This window comes from Protobothrops mucrosquamatus, unplaced genomic scaffold (assembly GCF_001527695.2).
Source record: "Protobothrops mucrosquamatus isolate PMUCROS unplaced genomic scaffold, P.Mucros_1.0 scaffold_145, whole genome shotgun sequence".
Lineage (NCBI taxonomy): Eukaryota > Metazoa > Chordata > Lepidosauria > Squamata > Viperidae > Protobothrops > Protobothrops mucrosquamatus.
Window position 1 is genome coordinate 54,963 of NW_015386221.1, and position 20,103 is coordinate 75,065.

The 20,103-nt window shown below is 36.6% G+C and overlaps 1 protein-coding gene across 3 annotated transcripts in view; it reads right to left on the reverse strand.

The window, feature by feature from the left end:
- Window positions 1–7,368: 7,368 nt before the first annotated feature.
- The window catches only part of PSMD14 (proteasome 26S subunit, non-ATPase 14), a 53,639-nt gene continuing 40,904 nt past the window's right edge, over window positions 7,369–20,103 (reverse strand). For all 3 annotated transcript variants that reach the window (XM_015819039.1, XM_015819023.1, XM_015819031.1), the window contains exons 9-13: window positions 18,622–18,724; window positions 15,641–15,720; window positions 12,806–12,931; window positions 12,083–12,145; window positions 7,369–8,410 (exon numbers count right to left, since the gene is read on the reverse strand). In XM_015819039.1, the coding sequence (XP_015674525.1) occupies window positions 8,312–8,410; window positions 12,083–12,145; window positions 12,806–12,931; window positions 15,641–15,720; window positions 18,622–18,724 (471 nt within the window). In that variant the 3' untranslated portion in view covers window positions 7,369–8,311. The remainder of the gene's footprint in view (window positions 8,411–12,082; window positions 12,146–12,805; window positions 12,932–15,640; window positions 15,721–18,621; window positions 18,725–20,103) is intronic.

Below are 20,103 nucleotides of genomic sequence, written 5' to 3' on the forward strand. Positions count from 1 at the left end.
GGCTCCAGATTCGGCCCGCTTTTTGGCCAAAGCCTGCCCGGGGTAGCGTAGCGGTAGCACGGGGTCGTTTGGGGGGGGGCGGGGGACGGGAATCGCCTAAGGCCCCCAGCTCATCATCCCGGGACCCTCGGCGGCGAGGGACCCAAAGCAGCTTCTCCCACCACCCAAGGCTGGTCCCGAACTGAAGCCACGATTCCCTACCGCCCCCCCCCCCACACACACACCAAAAGCACCGCTCCCTGGGAGAAGAGATTGGCCAATTGACACCGTGCAGCAATCAGCCAAGCCGCACTTTTGATCTCCCTGGTTGCCGAACGCATGAAACGGCTCCTGCCATTGGTTAACCGCTGACAGTAATTTAATTAGATAGACGTTAATTAGGATAATCACCTGGCTCCCGGTCGCGCGACGATCGAGGCAAATGAATGTATATGTGTGTGTGCGCGCGCGCGTGTATTTATATATATATATATATATATAATTTAAAAATACTTTTTTACTGTTATTTATTTTTTGTGCGGGGAGAAATAAAGAGAGACCCTATGTAAGCCTTACACCACCCTCTGTGGCTACAGCGCAGGAAGTCTTGAGGCAGAGAATTTGGGCACTGGCGTCCCGCCCCTCTCCTTTCGCGCAGGCCTCCTTTTCTGACCACGCGACTCGGGGCTTTCGGCAGCCCCGAAGCCGAGCCACCCCCTATGGGCTTCCTAGCCGAGCGAGCGGCCAGCCCGGCGTTGCGTTTCCTTCGCCTCGGAGGCAGCTCCAAAGCCCCCGCGGCGTTCGGAGGCGATTCATCAGAGGTAGAGTAGAGGCCCCACCTCTTCCTTAAGGTGAAGCGCTCGGACGGGCCGCTTTGTCCCTGAGTTTCCCCTGAGGTAACGCCCGGAAGATTGGGCGGCCCGGTTCCCGCGCATTCTGGCCAGGAGCTGCCCGTTCTTCGTCCCAGCGGGAGCGCGGTGGGGGGGTCTTCCCCAGGCCCGCTTGCGACGCGCCCTGCCCGAAGGAATCGCCGGCCAGCCGCAGATATACAAGTAACTGCGCCGCTGCGTCTCTTCCCCCACCGCCATCCGCAAACACCCCAACTCTTGGTTCTCTCTCGCTTTTGAAAGAAGCGTCCTCTGAAGTGCCTGAGTGACTGACTGACTGCTTTGAGTTTGACGCTTGGCTTCCTCGGTAAATAAATATTTTATTGGCGCGCAGGCATGCGGGGTAAAGGGATGGGTGGGGGTGGGGGCAAGAGACGCTCCGAGAAAACCACGATATCAGACCACCATCCAGTCAGAGCTCGGTTTTTTTTTTCTTCCTCCTTCTCTTTCCCCCGTGGCCCTCTCCCCCACTCAGGCTTGTGTTCCTTCGGTGTTTTGTTTTTTTTTCAATACTTTTCCTCTCACGCCCAGCTCTCTTCTGTGATAATAAGCTTGTCACAAGTAATTACCTGGATTTTTGTAGGAATAAATTAACATCTCGCTAGAAATGAGAGAAAAAGATGCTCCGGGATTGGTTTTGGGGGGGGGAGAGGAGGGGGGAGTTTGGGGAGGGGGGCTTCACACGTGGCACGTTTAAAACAATAATAAAGGGTTAGATAAAAGCTTAGCTAAAACACGGCGGTGGCCCATTGGGCTTGGTTAAAAAAAACACAAAAACGCTCGGTCTGGAAGTCCAGAGGCGGCCAGGCTGCGAGTTCCCTCAGCCGTTGTTTGTTCCTCAGGAGCCATTACCCGGGGAGGTTTGCCTTGAGAGGAATGTTTCACTTTAAAAATCGCTCGAAACTTGTTCGGATTGTCTCCGGGGGTTTTAACAACATTTAAAAAAAAAAAAAGCGTCGGAAAGGTATAATAGCAGACGTAACAGTAGCAGCAGTAGCGATAAATAATAACAGCAACATCTCTACCAAAAAAATAAAATAAAATGAGAGCGGCCAGGGGGAGCGAACCGTACTCTCCGAGTACAGTAGGAGCCCTGGGCCGAGGCGCTGATTCCTCCTCCTCCTCTTCTACTTTTCGCTGTGGAGACCAGGACGGTCCCTGATTGGCTGTCCGTTCCACTAATCACAGGTTGGCAATTTGGGCCAAGATAGGGACCGTATTATAAATGGTCAGTTTTTCTTTTACCATTTAAACAAAAAAAAACTCTTTTAGATTACAGATAAAGTTGAGAACGCCAGGCTTTCCCCCAGAATTAATTCCACCCATCTTTTACCATATGATGGTGACTGTTTTTTTTCCAACAAAGAGCTGGAGGAAGATTGGAAACCTAGCATTAATAATAATAATAATAATAATAATAATAATAATAATAATAATAATAATAATAATAATAATAATAATAATAATAATAATAATAATAATAGTAATGTTGGAAGGGACCTTGAAGGTCATCTAGTCCAACCCCCTGCTCAGGCAGGAAACCCTATACCATTTCAGACAAATGGCTGTCCAGTCTCTTCTTAAAAACTTCCAGTGTTGGAGCATTCACCGCTTCTGGAGGCAGGTTGTTCCACTGGTTAATTGTTCTAACTGTCAGGAAGTTTCTCCTTAGTTCTAGGTTGCTTCTNGGGGGGGGGGGGGTTAAGTAGTAAAAAAAGTAGACTGTACAGCTTTAGATTACGTACCATTTCATCATAAAGCTTTTGAATAAAAAAAAATGTCCACTATTTTGTGAAAAAAAAAATATAGTGAACATAATGTGAAAAAAGCGGACTGTCCGCTCAAATAGTGGACGCCTGGCAACCCTAACTGTACATTTTAGTTAATCACGGGTTATTTATTGTACTGCCTACTCGAATTTCAAAATTTGCTTGAAGTTTGACAATTTCCCCCCCCCTTTTTTTTTTTTGCCATTCTGACACACAATGTTTGATACATATTAAACACTGGGAGAAGAGTCATTAAAATAAATGGGTTAATTTATTATATAAACCCTAGACTTCAAGTTCTGCTTCTAAAAAGCCAACATTCCTATTTCTTAGCTGAATTTATTCTATATGAGAGTTAATTCCACATTTTTAGAATTAATCTCTTCCAATGTCACAATACTGATAGGAATAACATTTTAAAAAGAAGAATGAGTTCTCAGGAAGATGAGAAAATATGCTTCCCTAATGGGTTATTGAAAAATGTTCCACTCAGTTCAACAACAACAAAATCCATTCAATTAAACAAAGTTTAGTCTCTTATCTTGCTCCCATGATGAATGAGATGTGAGTTTTTCTTTTTTCTTTTTAACCATACTGTTACAGGCATAAACTTCAGAGTCTACCACATGCAATCAGTGGACAGAAATCTGGCAGTATGTATGCCTTACTCCCATATAAATCAGTACAGAATTCTAGCCCCAAAGTGGTAACACACTTCAGTCTCCTGTTTCCCAAGACATTCTGTTGTAGCCCATAAAGTTGCCATATTGCAACAACAACAAGAAGTTTCAAAGGGAAACTCTAAAACAAAGCTGCTAAGTTGGAGTTAATTAATACATTCCCCCAGGAACAGTTCTTGTTGGTCTGTTTCAGCAAAAGCTTATGCCACAATCTAGTCATCAGTGTTTTAAGGTGGTGCAAGTTGTGAGCAATGCAATCTTATGGTACTAATGTCAGGCATAAGAACTGTCTTCTTTCAGGAAGTACTTTGGTCACACTTCCACTGTTTTGCGTGAGCAACAATTTACTCGGGCTATAACAAAACTGTTGTTGCTTGAATATAGCAGTAGATTAAACAAATATGTTGGGGGGAATAATGGCAAAACCAGGCCCTCCAAAATTCCAGTCAAATAGATTACTTGTAAGCCTTGTGGAAACCTGACATGATTGGGGTAGTTTAAACTTCTAATTACCTTTCATTTGTTGTCCTACTAGTGGTCACAACTGGTTTAAGGCAGATTTTATGAGAGGATGGAAGAGGAGCTGCAATAAGGAGACTGAGATCTGTAGATTGAATAAATGCTAAAAATAATATCCCCATCAATTAAAAATGGTGAGAACTTGTGATTTTTAGCATAGGAAGCCATTGTTTTGCATGATATAAATACTTCAATTCTACAGTTGAATGCTCAACACCAAATTCATGTTTTGTTTTCTAGTGCCACTTTTTTATTCTAGGTTTATTCAGTTGGACTGTTTAAATTCCACATTCTTAGTTATTAACATATAGTTCCATCTTTTTCTGAGAAACATATATGTATGCATAAATGTGCTTTTGTGCCATACATCTTGAAAGAGCTAATAAAATCCGTATTTTTAATGCTTAAAAATTTCATGCTTAAATTTCAGATCAGTTTTCATCACCAATAGACAATACTCACATGTGTTAATTCTGTAGCAATTAACACTACTGGAGACAAGATTGCCATATGCAGACTATTATTCTTAAACTGGTTAACAAGGCCCAACATAATGCAGATTTTGACATAAAAATGCCCCATCTGACCAAAAGGAGGGTAGAAGATAAAATATTAACAAAAGTAATAGAGTGCTGTATCTCTTAGAGTTGAAGTTAATTGGTGCAAGAACTACTGCAATTTTTAGGTTTTTTTTTTTTTTTTAAAAAAAACTGCATCCGACTCCAAACTTCACTATTACATTTCCACTCATTGAGTGAATAGGTTTCAGTTGATAATTAAGGAGTTCCGGTCAACCTAAAGGCTGGATAATTTCAGTGGTGAGAAATTAGAATGGAGTCTTTGGTGGTCTCTCAGCTTGATAGTGACAGCTTTCAGATGTGACATTTTCTTCTATGTTAGAGTTATGCTATTAAACTTGCTACATTGCCAACTATAGTAATTTCTTGGTCATTTAAAATTTTCAGAGAAAAATACTTGTGGTGTCTCTGAACTTGTTTGCTTGCTGACCCTCATTTACCCTATTAGAATGCATCACCAGTGCTAGTGAGTGTGGGGTTTAGTTCCTAGTCTTATACAGTAACTTGCCCTGTCAGTGTTGGTGGGGTGTGGTTTTCTCTTTTGATAGTTACTAAGAGTTGCTGACAATGGAAAAATGCAAAGCAGAGCGTACCTCCTTTTGTTTGCAAAGAACACAAAAGTATTTCCAAGCATTTCTAAGAATGGATAAGTTGATCTCACTTTATTTAAGTAGCTTTATATGTAATCAGTTTAATTTTGAAGCAGATATGTGTACACTCTCTCAGACCTTCCTAGATGTCTTGAGCTACATCTCTAATCAGGTCTATCCAGCACATCTGGAGTGCACCATGCTGTCACCATGCATTAGAACAGTGGTTCTCAACCTTTTTAATGCCGTGACCCCAACCGGTCGTAAGTCGAGGACTAAACCGGTCGTAAGTCGAGGACTAAACCGGTCGTAAGTTGAGGACTACCCAACCGGTAATAAGTCGAGGACTTTCCCTGCCCAGGAGCGCCGCGCATGTGTGGTTCCGCCCCCTGCGCCGGCCGAGGTGTAGCTAGCAAGCGGCAGAGATGGAGCAGGCCGACCACCAGCTGGCCCAGCCCAAGGGAGGTAAGGCACCCACCGGAAAAGGGGGGGAAAATGGCAGACAAAAAAAAATGGCGGACAAAAAAAATGGCGGACAGCCTTGCTTGGCGACCCCCATGAAATGGTCGATCGACCCCAAATGGGGTCCCGACCCACAGGTTGAGAATCACTGCATTAGAAACAATAACAAATGTATTTAATATGTAAAATGTTTGTGTGCATGTACACATTACTTATAACTTACCTTTCTGCACAGTGACTTAATGAAGTTTAAGTTAACATGCAAACTGTTTTAATACTAAAGGCAACTTAAAAAATTGTGAACAGGATGTATTTTGAAGGGAAACATTACTTCTGACCTCTGGTGAAGTGCATTCTTGGACTGGAATGGCATAGGAATAGCTCTCCATCACAGATCAGAAGCTAAGGAAATATCAAGTTTATTCTGCAGATATTAGGTGCAAGACAAGTTATTCCATTCAATTGTCAGATTCTGTTGTTTGTTTGATCAGTCTGTGTCTTATAGCTAGTTGATTACTGGTACAGTATAAGTGCTGATTTTTAATGCAAATTATTGCATTTTCTCCCAGTTAGCTATGGCAGAGGCCCCCAACCTTTTGGGAACCAGGGACCGGTTCCACGGAGAGAAGTTTTACTGAGGACTGGAGGGGACCTGGTTTCGTGTGCTGCCTGCATCCCGCGGATGGGGCTTTGCTTATTTGCGCAGTCTGGTTTCTGGCATGCTGCAGACCGGTAGCAGTCCATGGACTGGGGGGCTGGGGACCCCTGAGCTATGGCATTTGCACCAATTGAAGTTTCAAGGTATTATCAAAGACAGACACACAGAACATTGAGTAATAGTCAAGGCGGCATATAACTACTCCATGGAAAATTGCTGCTGATTGGGGAAAGATTGTAACTGACGGTTGGCCATAATTTTGCAAATTCACTATGTCAACTATGAGTCCAATGACAGGTAGAAGATCTTCCCCAGCCTTTTCATGTCAATGGGAGATCTCTGTGGGACACTGTAAGTCAGCATCCTAGACAGAGGAAGGAGCAGAAATATAAAATAGTATACTAAATGCCTAATCCTGCCACACAGTTCAGAATAGCATAATGGATGGTATTAAGAAAAAGTCTGTGCTCAAAATATTTAGCAGGCTGCACTGTTTCAGTATGGGTGATCACTTAGGTGACCAAAGCATTTTCAATACCATATACCAGTCAAAAGCCTAATTTAAAATGGTCCAGATTCTCAGCATAATCTAGGTACATCTGGAGCTGTGAGGCCATCATATTTATGATTACCACTTCCAGTAATGAAATATCTTGAGACTAACCTATAATTGCACAGAACTGCTGGATCAAGGGAAGATTTCTAAAAAAGAAAATAATAAAAACATAAGTCTAATAACTGCCTCCTTCAGGCAGGGGGTAACATTCCCTATCCTCAAGGAAGTGTTAATTAGCTAGAAAGCATTGCAGGGTATTGATGTTTCACTTCATGATTATTGGAAATTCTGCTCAGTGCTTACCTAAATTGATATTTCTTTTATAAAATAAATTATTTCAAATTTAAAGTATGCCAAAGAGAAAAGCCTTATCTTGGAAATAATGTTGAGCTCTAGTATAAGATTTCTGCTGACTTATACCTGCATGTACAGGGAGCAGAGTAACTAAAGCAATTATATATTAGGGTTTTTTAATGTTGTATTTTTAAAAATAATAAAGGCGGGATAAAAATAAGCAAATAATGTGATTTCTGTTGATTTATACAGGGAGCATAGCAAATAAAGCAATTACATATTAGGGTTTTTTATGTGTATTCATAAAAATAAAGGCAGAATAAAAACAAATAAAAAAAGTACTGTGATGGTTAAATTTATCAATTATACAAATAAAAAATAATTAGACCCAGACTATTTCTTAGCAATTGGTATTTCTTTATTCCTTTATAAACTTGTATTTCATTTACAAATTAAAAATTGGTTTCCATAACAGTTTCTCATAAAGAGGTCAATATTTTTTTTTCTTATACTTTAGTTGTGTACATAATGTTGGAAAGCCCTGCAGCTTTCTTTCAGAAATGTCTATTTTCAATGTTTAAAAAAAACCCAAAATAAATTGTAATTTTATCTCTCAGCATGTACTTCAATGGTATTTACAGAGTAGGTTGACAAATAATATCCATATTTTGATGACATTGTCTGTAACAGATTTGTTGTAACTTTTCAGATGTTGGTTCTAGGCTTTTATTATCTTCTGTGCTTTGTTTATACATTGTAGAGACATTTACAGCTATATGGAAGGAGGAACTTTGGGGACGGGGACAGGAAACTGTACTTTTGGGGAATTCTACTGAGTTCTGTGTTTGACAAAGCAGATGTGTAAGTTACAGAAATGTCATTAGACAGAAGGTTCAACAAAATTGATGACCAGGTTTTCATTAACAAAAAAATCATGTCCATGGCAAATGAAAGGCATTTCTCTCCTTGTTGAATTTTGTACAGTATTGTCAATAATTGATTCTTTCTCAATTACAATGTCAGCAAAACACTAAGTAGTTTAACAGACATTTTAAAAAGCCACATATCAATAATTAAGATATATATGTGCTGCCAATTATCTTCAAAACGAAAATGAAAATACGCTTTTTAACCTTGTTCTTGAATTGTTTTAGAATCTGCAGAGATCTTGCATTAAAAAAATACCCAAAGTAATTGCACAACAGAGATGAAAAGGTGTTAGAGTGATGCTCTTAGACTGCAAATGATGCCAGATGTCTCTGACATCCAAATATATCTTAGCCTCAGTGCTTTAAACAATAGATGATTATAGTCAGCAAATAACATTTATGATAAGTCATTATTTAAATACAACAGTATCCAACATTGCTGCTAAACACTGGACAATGTTGCAAGTCATCAGCACATCCACGTGTTCTTCTAAATGACGTTTAGGATCCTAAAATATAATTTCAAAAGATTGTTTATAATTTATTGAAATATCACATTTACAAATGGTTGTTTCCATTTAATGCAGTACTGATACAGTTAAGCAATTAAAGTTCAGAGTTCTATTATGCAAGCAATATAAGGCAGTATCTAACAAAAATACTGCTGAAATTATGAGCTGTTAGATTGCCCGGGGCTGCATATTTTTTATATCTGTCTGAATGCTATCCCAGTATTGATGTAAAATTGGAATTTTGAACAGTTGGATTTACATTTCTATGTATTAGTTATTAATTTTTTTATACTGCCAACTATAGTATTTTCTTGGTCATTTAAAATTATCAGATAGAAATACTGTGGAGTCCTTGATGCTCTCTAAATTTGGTTGTTTACTTCAGATGCTTCATTACTAAACTAGGTAACATCATCAGTGCTAGCGAAATCATCAGTGCTATACATAAAATAGGCAGGCTTGTTCCCTATTTATATATAATAGCTTGACCTCGCAGTGTTTGGGGGATGTGGTTTTCCCCTTGGTAGTTTCTTGATTAGGATATGATTTTCTTCTTGATGTCTGCCTTGTGTTAATTCCCATTTATCTGGATACTGGCTGCTGGAAAGAATGTGTTCTGGTTGTTTTTTTCTTAGCTTTTTTATTGTCTCTTTTGAATGATGTGTAAATTTGATTTATTTCTATTTATATTGATGGCTGGTTTATCTGAATGCTAAGCTTCTAGAAATTCCCTAACATTTTCCAGGAATTATCTATCCCAGGCAAAACTAAATGCACAAATGCTGGACCACCAGTGATCAATAGACATATTTATGGCCCTAATTTTGAGTCAAGAAACAGTGCTATGCATGAAGTTATAAAAGGTATTAGCAAACTAATTATTTTATACTGTGCAAGTACTTTAATACTGCCCAGCTTAAAAAACTCTTGCTGATTTACAATCCAGAATTTGGTTTCATAATGAAAGATTTTTTTATCACATCTTAATTACTAGTGTGCTGACAGTTGATTGGAGCTGTGAGCTTGTCTAAAATAGACTTTCAAAACACTTGGGTCATTTTACAAACGATTTTTCTTGAAAACCAAGCTATGTTGTAAACATAGGGCCAAATATGATGTACAGTACATTAATTACTTTTACACTGCGATTCAAATAATAATGATCTAAACATCTCGCATACTGTATACTATATTTAAGTACTTATATATGTATCACATTTGTAAATTACTAGTCAATTTAAATAATAACTCCATCATAACATTCTTTATTTATCAAGTTCATTAATGAAATCAATGGGAGCTTTGCCATTTGCTTCCAATGGAACTGGGATTTCATCCCATGTTATTTTAAGATATACTCACTCAAAACAAAAGCACTTTCCAATTAAATAAATGAAAACAAACCATAAAATACACTTAAGGGGGAAAAGCCCTATGTTTGAAGTGGAAACCTGAAGTACTGCTAAAGTGTTATTTTTAGAAGTGTTCAATATTTAATTTATGCATAGCTTGCCACTGGAGAAAAAAAAAGTATATCCATGTCTGGATTGGTTAATGTGGTTTCATTAAGGAGTAAGTTAGCTTGGAATAAGGATTCCTCACTGGATCCAAATCTCTGGTCATGGTTTCCTGAATCCCTTCCACCAGGCAGGTCACTTAGCTATTATTATCTAAGACTAAGCTTTTAGGAAAAGCCCAATTCGTTTCAAAGGGAACAGAAAAGATAAAAGCTATTAAGCACTAACTTCACATTGTTGTTTCATCATTTAGATAACTACAGCTAATAGTGACAATTTTTGATTTTAATATCTGCAATAATTCAGACTTTATTATTTGTATTGCTAAATTTAAGAACTACTTTAAAAAAACTCTGCATGTTCTGTGATCTTTAGAGTTTTCTCTTCCAACAATATTGTTCTCCTGCAGGAATACAGAGACTGCTGAGCTATATTTCCCAATAGTTAGCTATGAGGGTTAGACTGCTGGAAGCTTATTGTTATTTAAATATGTACCCCATCTTTCCATCTGATAATATTCAGACAGTTAACAGGCAAAAGAAGATATTGAACAATAAAGACACAATTAAAACAATAGCTAAATAATCATACATTCAAAAGCTAAAGTCTTGACAACCTTTTCCAAAACATAGATTAAGTATCTCTTGAGATAATTTTCCTTATAGTGTGGAAATGAAGCTGCAACACTGAAGTGCAATATTAGGGACAGCACAATGGTGAATAGAATGTGAAGGATGTGGGTATACAATGTATGTTTTTATTTGTGGTTTTTACTTGTATGTAGCGTGCACTGTGGACAGCACTTAAGTTCATTGTGAGTTACACAATCACAATATATTCTATTCCCATGGTGGCGAACCCATGGCACGGGTGCCACAGGTGGCACTCAGAGCCCTCTCTGTGGGCACGCGCACCATTGTCCCAGTCCTACAGCTGGGTTTTATAATACCTTTTTGCTTTAGGCCTCTGCCGCCGTGTGTAAAAAAAAAGGTTCAATCAATCAATTTCAACTTCTCGCGGGAAGAAAAAGATATCGCAACGTTGGAATTGATTGAACTTTTTAGTCCCACCCAGTCTGCTGTTACTACCACAGCCACACCCACCCAATGGGCCATGCCCACCCGGCACCCAATGATACATAAGTGGGTTTTGGGTTGCAGTTTGGGCACTTGGTCTCTAAAAGGTTCACCATCACTGTTCTATTCTATTCTAAATTGATCAAAATACGTTCAAGAATATTTAGATCACCTTTTAGACAAGTGACTTTCTGAACCCAGGCACCCTGGAGTGCACATACATCATTTCCAAGTAAATGTTCTTGAAGAAGTTATGGGAGTCAATATACCATATGAACATATTAGTTTAATATCATTTCTAAAACTAAGGAAAAGGGCAGAGACACAACTACAAATCTTAAGACCACCTAATCAAGTAATATTTAAACTACAGATTGCTGATATATAATCCAGCCTCTCACTATCCACTGTAGCACTCGCTTTTATTTGAAAGCAGAATTATAAATCTGCAATATAGAGATTTCTTTTTAGCACACTTTAACAGGCAACAATGGAAAAAGATATGTAAGAAAAATTGTGAGTTCCTCATAATGAGTCACTTCTTAAATGAGATGGGTGTTCTAGAAATTTAATAAACAAACATACTCATTATACATTATACTACATTATACTCAGGCATCCTGAATACTAGGAGAAACACACTATATGTAAGGCTAGGGATAAAAGATGATTTATTAAGGAAGAAAAACTACTTTACAGGTACTTGTTTAGTAACTGCCTCATTCAGCAGTTTGCAGTTACAACAGTGATGAAAAAATAACTTTACTATCCCCATATTTATGACCTTCACAGAAAACTAAATTAAGATCATAAGCACAGTCTTGGTATTACTTAGTGTCTGATTCACTTAACAACCAGATTTCTGGTCCCAATTGTGGTTGCTAAATAAGAACTGCCTGGCTATATCAGATGTCAAATGTCAATTTTATGTCCATTGTTGATACACTTTTAAGTCATGGACTTTAAGTAATTATAGTGGAAATAAATGGCTGTTATAGAAATTAAGAACAACAAAAATCATCCATATATGATTAAACACACAAGTAATTTTTTTTCATACCAGTGTAGTTTCTTACCTGCTTGCCAACATTTTTTATTGCCAGCTGTTCAGGTGTCATTTTATCCTCTTCTTCCACAGCCTGTAAAACAAATGTAAAAAAGGTTGGTATTTAGTATCTTATTATTTCAAAAGCTTCTCAAAATATAAACTTTGTCTTTTTCCATTGAAGCTGAAGCTTTAATGTTATTTTAAGGGACACCCCCCCCCCCAAATCCCCTTCACTATAGTGGTTCAACAAAGGCACTAAATAGTACATCAGGACAGAAGCCAATGCCTTCCTCAAAATTATTCGAATGATTTTTATAAGTGCTTAGTGGTGTATGGTTAATATCAATTTGGTCAGAGCAACATATCTTCTCAATACAATGAAAAGAGAACAAAATCAGAAATAACATGGATTATACAAATGTCACTGACTCTAACACAAATTCCTCTGACAACACAAGCAAGAAGCCTTTTCACTACTTTTGACCTGCACATCTTTTCACAAAACTCAGCATTTCTTTGCTTTGACTGCAATGACTTGGGTTTTTAAAAAAATAAAAGGCAAGGTCTGTCCATTTCCAAGATGTTAATATAAGTTGTGCTAATTTCTTGAAATTATTAATGTCATTTTATTTTTTCAAGGTTGGGTATTTCCTTTTTCTCCACATTACATTGGAATCAATTTTTGAATCGATGCTTCCAGAAGCTAACCTGACAAGTCAAGTAATTGTCTGGCAGAGGCCCAATATGGTACCTTGTTATAGTTCTTTGCTAGTTCCAGCATTTCCTTTACCACTGTTTCATTGAGCTTACAGTGTTCACTGTAGTCTTGAAGAGTTAAACCTTCCATCCAACTTTTCTTATGTAAATTCAGTAACATCTACCCAAAAGAAAGAAGAACAATAGAGAGCAAATAGTAAAATAACCGTATTTGTGGCTTATACATTTACACATTTTGAACATGAAAGTGGTATTAGGAGGACAGATGAGAAATCACAAATAACTACTAGGTTAGACCTAATTTCTTTGTTAATTTATTTATTTTTAAAATTATATGTTGCCTGTCTTGCTGTCCAGAGAAACTCTAGTTAATGATTTAATATTTCTTAATTTTTAATTATTTTGTATTACCTTATTATGCTATAAGCCACCCAGAGTCATTGTTACAGTGAGACAGGTGACATATACATTTAATAAATAAATATAAACAAACAAATAATGATAGAAGCATTTCTTAAGATGAGTTCTAATCTAGAACAGGAAGATGAGTTCTGATCCAGAGCAGGAAAAAATAGCCAGATGACTAGGAGAGAATATTTAATAATGTTCTTTTCCTTTCTAACTCCCAGCAAGACTGCTGACTCTTTTTTTTAGAGATTTCTCCCTCAATTCTTTAAAGTGAGGGACGGGAGAAAAAATGGTACAACAGGAAATCTACAAAGACTGCTGAATCCTTCATTTCAAGGGGGCAACATTCCGGTGCCATAACAGAAGCAGAATATGGAGCTAAAAGTAGCTCAGTTATGCTTTATCATAATAAATACAAAGAGATACAAAAGTTTCTAGCATGGGAGAGTTTAAATTTAGAAAACTGGTGTCAACCCCGAATTATCTAGGCTACCTCAGACAACTTTTTCTGTCTCATACATTAGCTCATCATAGACTTAACTATCCATTCCCTCTGAGTCCATCTGATAAGATAAAAATTGTTTGCTTTGTAAGGTCATTGTGAAATTTGAACCCACACTCATAGGGGGATTTATGAAGACATGATTGAGTGCTAAAACCTGTTTGGGTTCATGTGGTTTTAGGCCTTTTGCCAGACTATCAGCTTCCAATAAATAATTGGTGTTAAAACGGCAGAAGTCCTATTCTCAGCCATGAGTATGAAATCATGAATACAGACAAGGAAGATATAGGAAGCATGGATGCCAGGACACTGAGCAAAGGCTGCATACATTCATGAAAATAATCTTCATTTCTTAAACCCTTTTTAAATCACACTTGACAATTACTGTTATCACCTTGATAAAAATGCATGCAGTGAAATGAACCAAAGTAATGTTCCCAAAGCTTAATTTTAAAGCCCAACCTCCAGAATGCAGAGGGGGGAAAAAGATGCACTGTATAAACCAAGATGCAAAAGAACCAGCTCAAATATCACTTTTCCCATGTTTTGAAAGTGCAGGTATATCACACAGAGCATCTAAGCTCACACAACCGTTCCCTACTTCAACAAAATTGCCCTCCTGTGTTTCCTATAGCAGTGAGAATTTGAAGCAGCAAAGACCTTAGCACTTGGTTCTTGCAAGCCCAACTGAGCTCCTGGTGAGAAGACTGGTTTTTCTGTTTGAATCTATCACCTTCAAGAACACTACTGAACACTTATGATTGAAGAATGACCTTAGTTAATGTCTACATTCTCCTATAAAGATAATTAGTGTGGAAAGGTATCTGAACAGTTAATATTGCCTCTAAAATCAACTTTAATCATGAACAGATGGAATCTATTGTGGGCATAAAAACTAAAATGTCTGCATTTGGGAAAAATTAGCAAACTTGGAAAAAAGTATACAGAGTTATGTTTTTAGTTAGACTACTGGAACTATAGATACAAAAGTATGCCTATAGTTATAATTTGTGGAAAAAAATGATACCTGTGGCTGATCTAACAACCTTCACAGAACTTACCTCAGAAAATGAAAGAAAAATTGTATATATATATATTTAAGAACAACAGTGGTAGCCCTGGGCTCCTTGAACAAAACTGCCAGTGCTCAATCACGCAAATGTTTGAGAAGGCTGGTAAACTGTGTCTAATATGCTTTACAAAATAAAATTTCAATCAGTTGCTGCTGTTTATATGTTTTGTTGATTGTAAATATTCAAGAATAGCTGAATTATTTTTGGATGGATTATATGGATAAGCTGGCTTGTGTAAGCAGGTTTGAGCTATGTAAGAAAAGAGTGTATGTGCTTTTAAAAATAAATAAATAAAGGCAAGAAAATTAACAGATTCATTGTAATAGCACTACAAAAACAGAAAATAGCTTTCAGAAACATGTAGCTTTAAAAATAGAATAGCCATATTTTTATCATAATTTAAACAAAGATGTTCATAAATTGTCTAAGTCAGACTGATTTTTGCCAACCACATATTTACTAGCACATTTGACTACTTATGCATGCAGATGTCTTCTGGAAGAAATGTTGCTTTCTACCACAGTTCACATTGAGACTTTATTTGCGTTGACAATGGATCAGCTATATGACATTAGGCAGATGTGGAGACCCCGAATTATTAGGGTTAATAAATTTCAATAGCATTTTCTTATTAGCTGGAAAGGAATACTCATAAATGGTAGTTTAATCCTTAAAATAGGCTCAATATAATTTAAAAGCCCTCACAAAAGACAAAATAAAATACCTTGAGGCAATTAACACCCCCCCCCCAACCGTAGCCCAATATACTGCCCCATCCTCTGTAACTCTTGGTCAGAAAAATTCCCCTGCTGTGATAAAGAATCGAAGTGACAAAGATATTTTTTGTTACTAGTAACTGAAAATATTCTAGGAAAACAGAGCTTGCCTTCTGTTCTAATTCATTCTTCCTGTAGTTGATAGTAATGGAATAGTAATGTCTGTTCAACCCATGGATTAAAGCCTGGAAAGAGAATGTTTAAAAAGCATTACTAAAATGCACCTGATCATTTCTGCCAAACAAAACAGAATATTTATCTTAAAATATTGCATTCAGGGTATGAGTTTATGAACTTTTTTCCTGAAAATATGCAGCTACTTAACGATATCTAGATGTTCTGGTACTGCACACTCAAATGAAGCATATTTTTAATGGTAAGGCAATAAATATACAATAGACAGAGATACTTTTAAAATAATAGCTTGGCACACAGTATAATTAATCATTGTCCTAATTAATGGATTTAACTTAAACAAATTTCAGTTGTTTTGTAGTGTGAATCTACAGTAGAGGTGGCATATAAATGGTGTGGAATGCATAAATAAATATACTACAGATGATAATTGTGGAGCATTTATAATGCAATGGTTTTTTTAAATGATTACAAGCAAACCATCAAGAATCTGTATTTCTGTTAAAATTCCATTTTTATTTGATTCTCTAGTTCAAACAAAAGTTAAATAAATGCCCAGAACTATTTCTGATTAGGATCCAAAAAAGCCACAGATGTACAAAGCAAAATTAAATCCTCAACTGAATACTGCTGCTAAGCTTTTATTCTGTTGCCAGTGTTTCCACTGAAGAGTAGTCTACCTCTTCAGTAGTGGAAGCAGTGTATTACATTTTATATGGGGAGATATTACCAAATAATATGCAGATCCCTTTTTGGTAGTTCTTTTCCTAACGAATGGGGTATGTCAAGTTGACTAATTTTAGAGGAAATGTTTAAATATACAAGTCAGGGTTATAGCTGGAATAAGCAAAAAGCAATCTTATAGGCTGACTATACTTGTATAACAGCTGAACTGAAAGTAAGATACTTAACTTTCCGAAAGCAAATAATAAAAAATAGAAAAATTAGGAAGCAGTACAATACCGTGGGGTTTGCATAAAAGGTCATTACATACAGCCTTGAAAGGCCCAGTAATATATTCTCTAGAAACATACAAGCACAGGCTTGCCTGTACCCAATCAAAAACATTAGAGGGTTCTTCCATACTCATTAGGCTTTGTAGTTTGTACCAATTCTAATCAGGAGTAATTTTATTCATTCTTGTTAAATAGAAATTCTTTGGTATTGAAAAAGTTGTTCTATTTTATTAGGGAAATCTGTAAATAATCATTCATGAAGCCCATATAGTTTTTGAAATATGAGTATAAACTATTGACAGATACAAGATTGTCAAGATAGGAACAAAAATTGCAGCTCAACAGTAGTATTTGCTGTTTTCAACTACAAGTACTGTGTTTGCAGCATGTGTTGCTATTAGAAGTCCTGTAATTAATCTTCAGAGAAATAATTAGACTTCTGATGGCAACTGACTGGGATTTTTAAAATTCATTTTAAAAGAAAAATAATATTTTTGGCACTATTACCTTTAGTGCAGAAAAATGATAATGACAAAGCAATAATCATTCACGGGGGAATGCCTGTTTAAGAAACAAAATACTTTCTGCATGGATCTCTGTTTACATCCATCTCTTACTATGAATAAGTAGATCTTACATTCATTGTTATTTATAAGGTTAATTTAGTATCTTGGTCTGAAGCTTACAAAACAAACAGCAAGCTGCACAATTATATCCTCTTTCCTTCTAGCAAGTTCCCAGAACAAATTCCCTTAGTCTCAGCTCAACCAGAAGATGTAAATGCATCCATATCAAACTTCACTGCAGCTAAGACAAAGCTGTGTTCTCTAACATTATCTAAGTCATCTTAAAACCTGGACCAGTGGGGAATATGAGAGACATTGCTTGCAATTAAGAGAAGTACTATTGTAATTCTTAACAGTAAACAAAAAAATTATAATTCATCTGCAGGCGATGACAGAATGGGAACATGCTTGATGGCTGCTTCATATTTCTAAAATAAAATTGAGAATTTTAAAATCAACATCTTTATAAAGGAAAGATGGAGTCAATAACAATATGAAGTTTTATTTCCGGAGGGATTTCATCCTTTCTGACCTGCAGTCTTGAGGTTCCAACTTATTTATTTAGGAAATAGTAAATAATTACTTATTTATTACAATATCATTATTATAATTGGTTGTGCAGTTCAGATGTTTAGATCACCTATCAAGTCCTTTATATGGCATTTTATCCACCTATGAAATCCTTCCAAAGGACTTGCAGTTATTATTATTCTTATTAGTAAATAGTAACAGTAAATTGCAATCCTATGCATATTTCATGAAAATAACCCCATTAAAAGAAATGAACTATACTTAAGGATTTCATTCTGAAATTATTTTCTGGATTCTGCCTAATACTGTGAGTAGGCTTTTCGATTTGTTACCATACATACAAAGTTACTGATGAATATCATCCATGGTCTATAGGCTCATGAAGGAAAGCAAACAAGTCCCCTGCCTATTCTCAAGGATATTATAAACAAAGCCTCTCGGAGAAAAAAGAGAGACATCTTCTGAAATGAAAACATATTTGTGGCATATATGTACTGTAGTCAGTGTCTATTTTCCAAGAAATCTAAACTGCCCTGGTGACCTCTGTATCCATAAGGAAAATTAAGGCGAAGAGTAATAGAACACATAAATATCAATAAGGCACTGCCCTCCCCATCATGTAATAGTCACAAACATGCATATAAAATGATTTGAACTGGTTAGTAAGAAAATCTGCAGACAATTTCTAAAACAATAGTACATTTTATCAGGACAGAGCAACTGTAAAAGAGTAGTATGCATTACTAATATCTTCAAGCTATCTGAAATTATTGAAAAAATCAAAAAGTAATCACTAGATCTAAATCTTTATCAAATTAATTTTTTTGTGCATCTGTATATTCATAGACACACACACACACACGGTTTAAGCTACATTCAGTACATTAATATTAAATACCTGGATAGATGGCTTGTTTAAGTGACCCAGATTTGAAGTTGTTTGTCTTGGTTCATGTCCTAAGACCATCATATTAGCATTGATTAATCTGAAGGCATCGATAACAACCTGTAAAAACAAGACAGAAAAGTCAATTCTCTGAAGAAAATGCAAGTGATTGCACCAAGGAACAGCAGAGACTTCACAATCAAGTCGCATCTGTTTTTGGTCTTTTTCCAGAAAATTATTTAATTATAATATTAATAAAAAAGAACCGCCTGCTGGCTCTGCCATCAGCACAGCAACTCAGTTTAGTATTGCAAGAGGACACCAATTACTACATTTTTCAAGGTGATGAGAGAAAATAAATTAAGTTTCATGCTCTCTTATCCGCTTTTGATGGTTATGTTTACATACATACATACATATATATACATACAATGTAACTTTAAAAACAAATTGAACGATAGGGAGACTAACTCTGAAACTGAGCACAAGCTAAGGGACTGTGTGTAAAGCCCAGTCGTGTCACATCAATTATACCAACGGAACACTTGAAATGACAACAAAATTATAGCCAGCAAGGAACTTGCTCCATGTATTCCCTCCTAGTCAGATGCTTTTTATTTCCTGCAAGTAGGAAAGAGGCTACACACTGTCGGATGGATTATGATAACCTTGTCAGTGTCATGGCCGAGAGTAAAAGAGAGCAAAAAACAAGGCAAACAAAAATAAGGTCACAATGATAGTAATACAGATGGTGACTTTCAAAACTTTATGATTTATTTTTAATTCTGTAAAATCAGGAAAAAATGATTTCCTGATTCTAAGAAAAATAGAATGTGGAGCAATACAGATTAAAGACTAGAACAGAAATTTTCAAACCGTTCTGTGGTACTCTAAATTTTAATGGGTTTTGTGAGAGACTAAGGACCAGGAAAAAAAAAAAAGTTCACTCAAATGAGTCAATTTTATGTCACTAAAACTTTGCCTTTTGATTGGAGGTTCCAAGATTTTTTTTTTAAGCTAACAGCTCTGCAGCCTGAAAAGGTTTGAAAACCTCTGAACTACAGTATTACTCATACAGAGTCCAGCCATTTCTCAAGTAACCTGAGCTCAACATGCTAAGAACACATACACGTCTATATTGTTTAAGATGAGCTGTACACTTAACAGTCTGCAGTCTGCTTCTCATAGGTGCCTTTTGGAAAGGCGTTCTCTCAGCTATATACCAGTCTTACAGAATGATATACCAGTATAAGGAAGTGAATGAAGGTGGCTATAAATTTCAAGTGGAGAAACGTAACAGTGGTTTTCAATAAATATGCATTCATTTGCATATGATGAATTGTCAAAGAACAGCAATCATTTCCCTCCATGTATGATGTTTTTGTATCAGCATTTGAATCCAAATGCTGTTTCTATATAAAACAATGGCATGATGAAAGGGGACGATCTATCGTTACACAAAGGGAAGCATAAGGAAGATGTTGGAGGCTCAATAGCAT